This window comes from Phascolarctos cinereus, unplaced genomic scaffold (assembly GCF_003287225.1).
Source record: "Phascolarctos cinereus isolate Bilbo 61053 unplaced genomic scaffold, phaCin_HiC Scaffold_2;HRSCAF=192, whole genome shotgun sequence".
Lineage (NCBI taxonomy): Eukaryota > Metazoa > Chordata > Mammalia > Diprotodontia > Phascolarctidae > Phascolarctos > Phascolarctos cinereus.
This window is the reverse complement of record NW_027555625.1, coordinates 88704818-88714514: the sequence shown is the minus strand read 5'-3', so window position 1 is coordinate 88714514 and position 9697 is coordinate 88704818. Positions and strand designations below refer to the sequence as shown.

General features: G+C 51.1%; 2 protein-coding genes across 6 annotated transcripts in view; both read left to right on the top strand.

Moving 5' to 3' along the window:
• Positions 1 to 4206, top strand: part of THADA (THADA armadillo repeat containing) — a 443253-nt gene extending 439047 nt beyond the window's left edge. For all 4 annotated transcript variants that reach the window (XM_021001257.2, XM_021001256.2, XM_021001255.2 and 1 more), the window contains one exon: positions 2692 to 4206. In XM_021001257.2, the coding sequence (XP_020856916.1) occupies positions 2692 to 3069 (378 nt within the window). In that variant the 3' untranslated portion in view covers positions 3070 to 4206. The remainder of the gene's footprint in view (positions 1 to 2691) is intronic.
• A 2693-nt stretch (positions 4207 to 6899) lies between these two features.
• ZFP36L2 (ZFP36 like 2 zinc finger CCCH-type) lies at positions 6900 to 9497 on the top strand. 2 transcript variants are annotated; one of them, XM_021001265.2, is made up of 2 exons: positions 6900 to 7274; positions 7920 to 9497. In XM_021001265.2, exons 1-2 carry the CDS (start codon positions 7224 to 7226, stop codon positions 9405 to 9407), a joined length of 1539 nt encoding a protein of 512 aa, XP_020856924.1. In that variant the 5' UTR covers positions 6900 to 7223; the 3' UTR covers positions 9408 to 9497. The 2 variants fall into 2 exon arrangements, with proteins under 2 accessions (XP_020856924.1, XP_020856923.1); XM_021001264.2 differs by having other exon boundaries at positions 6902 to 7274; positions 7917 to 9497.
• Positions 9498 to 9697: the final 200 nt, after the last annotated feature.

The window sequence follows — 9697 nt, the reverse complement described above, 5'->3', positions numbered from 1 at the left end:
TTTGTGCTAAGAATTAGAAACAAAGTAGATATCCATTAATTGGGGAATGGTTAAACAAATCGTGGTGTATGAATGAAATGGAATATTACTGTACTGTAAGAAATGATGTGTGTGATAAATACAGAGAAGCATTGATCTCTATGAACTGATAAAGAATGAAGTAAACAGAGGCAAGAAAACAATATACATTATGAGTACAACAGAGTAAATGGAAAGAATACCACCCTCCAAAAGCAAAAGTAAATGTAATAAAATTAGAAATATCAAACAAGAGATAAATAAATGTAATAAAAATATAAATATCAAACAAGAAGACACACTCCTAACCCACTGCTCTGTGAAGGTGGGAAGACCATGGGTGTTACATACTGTACATGTTTTTGGACTTTTTCACTTTATCAGTTGTGCTGCCTTCTTTTTTCTCTCCAAAAAATACTATTTATCATATGGGATGGCTCTCTGTAAAGGGGAAGAGGAAGGACACATGGGTATGGTAATGTAAAGAACAGAACACATCAATAAAAACTTATTTTAAAAAATAAATACTCGATGATAATCGTGGACTGCTGGATCAGTAGTATTTTTCACCACAGTCCTTTGGGACTCTGATAATCGCACTGATCAAAGTTTTTATGTCTCTCAGAGTTGTTTTTCTTTACAATGTTATTGTTATTGTATGAATTATTCTTCTAATTCTATTCACTTCACTATGCATTAATTCATGTGTCTTCCTAGGTTTGCCTTTCATTGTTTATGGCACAATAATATTCCATTACATTCATATACCATAATTTATTCCCCAATTGATGGGTACTCCCTTAGTTTCCAGTTACTTGTCATACACAAAGAACTGCTATCAATATTTTTTTGTATATGGGTCATTTTCCTCTTTCTTTGATCTTTGTGGGGTATAAGCCCATTAAAGGTGCCAGGTCAATGGGTACATAGTTTAGTGATTATTTTTGGATATAGTTCCCAATGACTGCCATAGTGGCTGGACTAGTTCATATCTCTACCACCAGTGCATCAATATACCTGTTTTCCACCAGCCCTGACGACAGTTGTGATTTCCTACCCACTCCCCTTTTTTGGGATCATCTTTGCCAATCTGATAGGTATGAGGTAGAAACTTAGAGTAGTTTAATTTCCTAGAAAGATGAAATTTGATTGAGATAACTTAAAGTTCTGTATGGTTTTTTTTTTTTAATTTTTGCAGATACAAATGGGAGAGGTATAACTACACAATAACTCACGTAAAGAAATTGAGATTTGGAGCAGCTAGGTGGCACAGTAGACAGAGCACCAGCCCAAGAGTCAAGAGGACCTGTGTTCAAATCCAGCCTCAGACACATCATACTCACTAGCTGTGTGACTCTGGGCAAGTCACTTAACCCTGATTGCCTTGCAAAAAAAAAAAGAAAGAAAGAAAGAAAGAAATGAGATTCTAGTGGACTTCAGAGTCAATTTCAATCAGTAGTACAACATATTAGTCCCAAAATTTCAGTATGTGAATTGGGCTGAATTAAGAAAGGTAGCATCCAGAACACAACAGGCCCATTTCTGCTCTTTTCATGCCACATCTGGAGTATCATGTTGAGTTCTGAGCACCACATTTTAAGCATACACAAAACCATGACATACAAAGATTGATCAAAGGACTTAGGAATGTTTAACATGAAGAAGAGAAGAGTTGTGGGCAAGAAAGCAAGTGATAGCTTTGCATAGGTCACAGAGAACAGGGGATGAACTTGTTCTGCTAAGGTCCAGAGCAGAGAACTAGGAGGAACAGGAGAAAGCTGCAGAGAGGGAGATTTTTCAGCTCATTGTAAGGAGAAATCTAAACAATTAGAATTTTCTAGAAGTTGAGTCGGCTGGGGGGGGGGATTAGTGGGTTCTTCTGGAAGACCCCTTGTGGTATAGAGGAAGGAGCACTGGATTTAGAGTCAGAGGCGGAGGTAATGTAAGAATTCAGGGTCTGGAGTCAGAGGTTCAAATCCCTGCTGTGCCACTCAACTACCTGTGTGACCTTGGACAAGTCACTTAACTTTTCTAGACTCCAAATTCCTCATGTGTAACATGAGGGTGTTAGTCCAGATGACATCCAGGATGTCCACCTAGGATCCTGTGACCCGGGTTCAGCCAGTTTTGCCAGTTGGGTTGCTAGCTGTGTAACTTTGGGTTTGTCGATTCATCTTTCCTGAGCCTCAGTGTCCTCAGCTGTGAAGTGAGGTTTGGACTAGATGACTAAAGTCCTAAGGTCTCTTCTAGGTCTAAATCAATCAGTCCACAAACATTAAGCACCTACTATGTGCCAGGCACTGTGCTAAGTGCTGGAGATACAAAAGGGGTGGGGGGGGGTAGGGGAAACAGTCCCTGCCCTCAAGGAGCTAAATCTGAGTAGGATTCCTGTATAGATTGGACTGAGTGGCTTCTTGAGCCCCTTCCCACTCTCAGATTCTATGATTAGCCCCATTTTCAGAGCACTGAAGTGTCCTGCACTATAGGTTGGCTATAGAAGCCCAAGACTCTCCTGATTTCAAATTTCATGTTTTTCCCCAGCATATGTTGTCCCTGAGGAACTGTGTTTGGCGGGGGGGGGGGGGGTTGCTCTGTGTCTTTCTGGGCTGTGCCAGAGATAGGTCTGCTTAATACTATTATTTCTCACCTTGCTTATTTGTTCTTACTGTCCAGGTAGAAGATGACTTTGTGTTTGACAAAGAGGAAGTGAACTTTTGGGCCGAGACGCTAACCTACATCAGCCACCTGGTCAAGCACTTGTCTCCTCTCTGTAAGAAAAGTTGGCCTTCCCAGGATCCCCAGGAGCTCAGTCGGCTGAGAAAAACAGCATCCCAGCAGTACCAGCACCTATCACAGCTATCCAAACAGCTGCCACCAACTCCTGAATTTTCTAAGACTGCTGACCATACAAGACTGTACATCCAGAAGGAAAGAACATTAGCTTGCCTGAAGTTGCTTGACTTTCTTGAAGGGAAGGAGGAGGACCCCACACCTGGGCTATTGAGCTTACCTTATGTCTTGTCATTTAATTCTACAGAGAACAAAGCCTAAATCTACGGAGTGATGTGGGAAAGGGATGTGTTGCAGAGTTGGGGAATTATCTTCCTGCACTGAATACACTGGAAATGTTAACCTAAATTAAAAATCCTTTTGTTCACTGTGCTCCCTCTGCTCCAACGAGGGGGACCAACTGTCCCTTCTTACAGAAGGATCTTTCTTCTTAATACATTGACTCAGTTCTTGCAAGCCAGCCAAGTTTATTGCAGCTACCGTTGGAGGTGGAGCCCTTAAACGTGAGATTTACCTTCCTCCCAGGTGCAGGCCACCTGCAGGCCTGAATTAGCTGTGTTTTTCCCTACTCTAGCTTAACCCTGTCTGCATTCCCCTTCAGCTCTCATGTTTTTAACGTAATATAAAAGGGGAGGGGGAAAAAAACTAATTCAGATTCTTTGATCAGATTCTAAATTTTATTCATTTTAGTAAAAAAGGAAATACATTCCAAATGTTTCCATTTTTTAAAATGTGAGTGAATTAAAGAGCAACTTCATACAGATAATTTGATTGTGTTGGAGACCTGCAGTGACCTGTAATTTAAAAACTGTATTTTGTCCCAAGTCATTAAAAGAGCCTTATGGTATTCCTCCTTAGTCTCCCCCCACCTCCCAAGGTGTTTGATCAAAAGCAGTCATAGAGAAGTCTGATTGTAGCCTGCAAAGAAACTAGCAGCAGTCCCCCAAGCTCTTAGAAAGGGTCTTGGGGGAAGAAGGTCCTGGCTTAGAGAATGATTACTGCCTTAAGAAACACACACACTCACACTTCCCTCCCCAAACCATCCATGTGAATGCTGTAAACTAGAGACTTCTAAGAATTTCCTGATGCCTCCCAGAACACCCAGGAGGTGGCACCCTCACATGGCTTTTGCTAGAGAACTCTGAAATAGGGCAAAGTTTCTAGTCTCTTTTTTCCCTTTAATTTACAACTTCAGAAGAGTCACAGAATCAGTTATTTCAATATTAAGCAATCCAGGATGTGTTTTAACAGCAACCAGGTTCACTCTTCAGTTCAAGCCATCCAAGAAAGCCACTTTTTAGTCTGTGTGTGAAAATGCATAGATACTTCATTAACATCTGGCAAATACATGTTTAATAATGTCTTCTTAAGAGATCAATTAAAGTTATTTTAATGGTTTGTCAAGGTCTGAGAGGCATCTGTGGGAATGAAAGTGTTTGAGATGCTCATTTCCTTTGCTGGAGAGTAAAAGTTGAATATTTAACAGCATGGGGGGGGGGAACCTGTGATGTCCAGGGACACTTATCAAATCAAGAACTCCTATGTATCTTAAAGGCTTAGGGAGATGACTGAGTCAATGACTTGCCCATGGTCACAAAGCTAGTTCAAGTCAGAGTCAGGACTAGAACCAAGGTCTTCTGATTCCCAAGACTGGCCCTTGGAGTTTGTTTTTTTGAGACACAAAAAGGCAGCACAACATAATGGAGACAACCCCGAGACTTGGATTCTAGTCCCAACCCTCCTCAGGGTTTTGATGGCTGAATGAAAAATATTCACCTGAAGATAACCTGGTAAGCCTTTTCCAACCTAGCTAGGATGGTTCTTAGACAAAAAGTGAGCAATCTGACTCCACCCTGGACACTGAGACTTTCCAGCTTGGCCGACCAAAGCTGGCACTCCACTAGCACAGCCTTTGAGAACCCTGGGTCACCTCTTTGCATGAACAGGACTTTGACAGAGAATTATTATTATTATTATTATTATTATTATTATTCACAAGCCCATCTGCTTCCAGCCTGTGGTTCGTGTCCACAACTAGTGTCCTTTTGGTGGAAAGAAAATTGGATTTGGTCTGAAGACTTCCACTGGGGCCATTCTGGGACATGGTCATTAATCTGTAAAATAAAGTACTCGGTCTTGATTTTAAAGATCTCTTTCAGTTCGAAAAGTCTGTAAAGTCGTGTCCTCTCCACCGGCACCCACCCACCAGAGCTTTGAGACTCACAGGATTAGAACTCGAGGAAATCTCAGAGATCATCCCGTACAACTTCATTTAACAAATTAAGGAGGCCGGGATTAAGCGCAATGACTTGCCCAAGATCATAACTAGTATCACAGACTTCATGCTCTCTTCTCCACGCCCCACTTACAGCCTTGGGCTACCTCTGACTAATGCCAGGGCAGGCTTGGTGTGATAGACCCAACCTCCTGCTGGGCACTTAGCAAGCCTTAAAATAAATGCTCACTTACTAAAGTGACTGGGAGGAAGGAAAGGAGGGAGGTGAAGATGGCAGGGGAACGGAGAGCCACCACAACTGTCTTGGCACCAGTCTCTGCCGCGCCGTAACTTGCCCCCGGGAGGGGCCACGCGACCTTAACCAAAGCAAAGCCGACAATCCAGGGACTCCACTCCGTTCCACAGGGCCCTAAACGGGCAGTCGCCTTTGACCCGGCTGCCGCGGGCTCAGAGCCCCGGCTTCGCCGGCGTGTTTTGACAAACCTAGCGCTCGTGGAAGGGGCATCCCCACCCCAGACCCTGATTGGGAACACCTGACAGAGTGAACCCCGGAAAGGAAGCTGGGGAGTAAAAGGCTCCCCAGCTGTAGCCGGGAGAAGCGCTAGAGGGGGCTGTCTCCCCAGGAAAAGGGGCCCTGACGGCAAAGCTTTGGGCTCCCCCTGATTTTGCCACCCCAGCTCAGGCTGGCGCAAGGCGGACGTGGCAAGTGGGTGCGCGTGAGACTGATACCGTGGTCTATTTCCCCGGGATCCCAGACAACAAGAGGGTTGCAAGCACAGGAATCTGGGAAGCTGGGAGCGCGTCAAGCAGAGGCGGCCAGTATCCACTTCTCCCCTGGCCCGAAAAGGCTTGAGAAGAGGAGGAGAGGAGCCACTGTCCCCACAGACCTGCCCCCCCACCTCACCCCGGCCTCGGCTCGGGCTCCCCCGCCCGGGACGGCCCGCGCCACTCACAGCGCCTTTGGCCCCGGCTCAAGGTCTTGTGATGTGATTAGCAAGCCAGCTCCTTGTCCTCTGACACACAGCCCCGCCCCGGCCCGCTTGGACCCTGTTTACTGCAGGCCCCGGCTGGGGGTGCAGGGCGGAGCCTGGAGGACCCGGGCTTTTCCAGTCCTACCCAGCCCCACGCCCTCTCCACCCCTCGGAGCAGGCGCACTTCCCTCAGGGCCTGGAGGAAGCCCCTGCCGCCGCCTCCACGTGTTAGATCGCAGCACTTCCTCACTGAGGGGCTGCGGAGCCGGGACCTCAAGTTTCCAAGCCTTCGTTTGGGGGTTGAGACATGCTGCAGTCCCTGTGTGCCCCTCCCCCCATTCCTAACCGTTCCGTTCCCTGTCCTTTGCAAAGTAGGCAAGGGTAACATGAAAGGTTGCAATATTCTAGCATGTTGCAACTCCTCCTCCCGGCCATTGGTAGCTCTAGTATTAGTGTGGAGGACAGGGAGTGAATAACCCAGTCCCCGGGGGTGTGAGCAGCCTCCAAGGCTGCTCACCCTGAGCCACGTTTAAAAGTCCCCGGGCTCAACAACGCACGAGGCCCAGGAGCTGGAGAGCCGAAACGTACTATACCCCACATGGCTCAGAAGGCTCAGCTTCTCCCCAGCGGCTGGGCGCTCGGCCCGCCTCCCCATCCTCCCTCCCTTTCCCTGGCCCGCCCAGCTATGGGGAGGCCACCCCTCCGACTACCCCGCCCTCCGGGCTCGAAAAAAAAATAGAAAGAAAATTGGCGGCAGCCTATGGGAGGACTCGCAGTCCCATGACGTCGGTGGGAGCCGGCTGGGTGGTGTTGCCTAGAGACCCCGGCAGGGTCAGCGTTCTGTCCCCTCCCCCGGCCCGCTCAGCCGTCTATATAGGGCGAGGGCTCGCCGGGCACGGAGTTCCAGCAGTCCGCTTGCTGTGCCCTCAGCTCCGGAGAAGTGGGTGTTTTTGGGGGGCCGGGGGGAGGGAAGAGGGAAAAAAGAGGAGAGGCTTTTAAAAGCACATTTTTTTTTTACCTCGGACTCCAAAGAACTCCAAAGCTTAGGCTCGGTTACCCAGTCTCTCCACTCTCTACAAACTTTCTCTTCCCCCTCTCACCCACCCTTACCCTTCGCCCGCCAGCCGTCGTGGCTCATCCCAAGCCCTGCTGGACAGCGGGGTACTTGGGTTCCTCCTTCGTCTGCGACTATCACAGGACCTAGAAACATGTCGACCACACTTTTGTCTGCTTTCTATGACATCGACTTCTTTTGCAAGGTAGGCTAGAGGGCAGGGAGGGAGCCAGAAAGCCTTTTCAGTTTTGAAACTTTTTCTCGTACTGTTTTTGAGGAGAGGTTGGGGGTGGTGATCCTACCCCACCTTGGTTTCCCGGTTGGGTCAGTTCTCGGAGTTTGCAAAGTGTTTTAGTTGCCGGGAGGAGGAGGGGCGGGGACGGAGAAGGAAGGCGAGGCATAACTGCTCCCAGGACTTGTGTATTCAGCCTAGCCTGGGACCGGGTTTATTCGTCTTGTGTTTACAGGGGCAGTGTTTGCACAGCCCCGGCTGCTCCTCCGCCTTTGCCCCCGTGAATTGGTGGTGGAGGGGTGTCCGTGGGTTTGCAAAAGGACGAGAAAGGAAATGGAGCTGCAGTGATGGGGCAGCATGCTTGAAGCTAAGAGTGGGCAAGGTGGGGGAGGGAGAATCAATGCAAACTTTTTTCATTTTGTCTCTGTACGGGTGGGAACGATAAGCCGAAAGGGGGGGGGGGAAGAAACCCACAGACCTTAATTAAGTCTCTTAGTTATTCTGCAACAACCCTCCCTTCTTCCTGCTCTTACCCCGTGCCCCCCACTCCCCTGAAATTGTCTTCTTCCATGCCTCCTCCCGTTTTTTCATCTCCCCCTCCTCCCCTCCCTTTAGCAGACGGAGAAATCCCTGACCAACCTCAATCTGAACAGTATGCTGGACAAGAAGGCCGTGGGGACCCCCGTGACCACCTCCCCCACCTCAAGCTTCACGCCGGGATTTCTCCGAAGGCACTCCACCAGCAACCTGCAGGCCCTTGCCCACCCTTCCCCGAACCCGGCGACGGGTCCCGGCAACTGCTCCCCCAAGTTCACTGGCGGCAACAGCTGCAACGGCTCGAGCGGCTCGGGCTCGTACAGTAACCTCAAGGAGCCGTCGGGGGGAGGTGGCAGTGCCAGCACCACGGCCCTGCTCAACAAGGAAAATAAATTCCGGGACCGCTCCTTCAGCGAGAACGGCGAACGCAGCCAGCATCTCATGCAGCTGCAGCAGCAGAAGTCGGGCGGCTCCCAGATCAACTCCACGCGCTACAAGACGGAGCTGTGCCGCCCCTTCGAGGAGAGCGGCACCTGCAAGTATGGGGAGAAGTGTCAGTTCGCCCACGGCTTCCACGAACTGCGGAGCCTGACCCGACACCCCAAATACAAGACGGAGCTGTGCCGCACCTTCCACACCATAGGCTTCTGCCCCTATGGGCCCCGCTGCCACTTCATCCACAACGCCGAGGAGCGCCGCCCCTCGCCGTCCGGGGGCGCCGGGGGCAGCGGGGGCGACCTCCGCGCCTTCAGCCCCCGAGAAGCCCTGCACTTGGGCTTCCCGGGGCACCCTCGGGAGTCGAGGCCCAAGCTGCACCACAGTCTCAGCTTCTCGGGCTTCTCCTCGGCTCACCACCAGCACCCAGGCGGCCTGGAGTCGCCCCTCCTCGAGAGTCCCACGTCGAGGACCCCGCCACCGGCCTCGTCCTGCTCCTCCTCCGCCGCTTCCTCCTCGTCGTCCTGCTCCTCCTCCGCGTCCTCCTCGTCCTGCTCCTCCTCCGCGTCCTCCTCGTCCTCTTCCTCGGCCGCCGCCCCCTCCTGCTGTTCCCCGACTGCAGCTGCAGCTGCGGCGGCGGCGGCGCTGCTGTATGGGGCGGGCGGCGGGGGCGAGGACTTGCTCTCCCCTGCTCCGTGCGCCGCCTGCGCCAACAACGCCTTTGCCCCCTTCTCGGGCCAGGAGCTCAGCAACCTCATCACGCCCCTAGCCATTCACACACACAACTTCGCCGTGGCCGCTGCCTATTACCGCAGCCAGCAGCAGCAGCAGCAACCGCCCACCGCGCCCCACCCGACGGCTGCAGCCGCCGCCGCCGCTGCTGCTGCTGCAGCTGCCGCCGCCGTGGCCGCCGCCGCCCCGGCCTCCCCCCCCTTCAGCTTCCAGCCCCTGCGCCGCCTGTCCGAATCGCCCGTGTTCGATGCGCCCCCCAGCCCCCCGGACTCGCTGTCGGATCGGGAGAGCTATTTGAGCGGCTCCCTCAGCTCAGGAAGCCTCAGCGGCTCCGAGTCCCCGAGCCTCGACTCCGGCCGCCGCCTGCCCATCTTCAGCCGCCTCTCCATCTCCGACGACTAAGCGAGCAGAGCTGCAGCCACAAGAGGAAGTTTTTTGGGGGGGAGTTGGAGGGTGGGCTGGGTGGCTTGCAGGGACGTCCCCTCTCATCCCTTTTCCCAGCCCTGAGGGTAGATGGGTCTAAGTGAGGAGGGGGAAGCGAGGGGATTGGGCATTTAGCAGCAAAAAACAGGCTGCAGAGCCCTAGGAGGACTTGGGGGATCCCAGCTCCATGAGCTGCCCCTTCTCTCCCCCCCCCTTTTCGGTCCTCTTGTTTGGGGGTTTTTATTTTTTATTATAAAGTTGCATTCTCG

Coding starts and splice junctions, on each gene's coding strand:
- ZFP36L2 (XM_021001264.2), top strand. CDS start 7,224: ATGTCGACCACACTTTTGTCTGCTTTCTATGACATCGACTTCTTTTGC. Junction 7,275..7,916: donor ACATCGACTTCTTTTGCAAG/GTAGGCTAGAGG, acceptor CCCTCCCTTTAG/CAGACGGAGAAATCCCTGAC.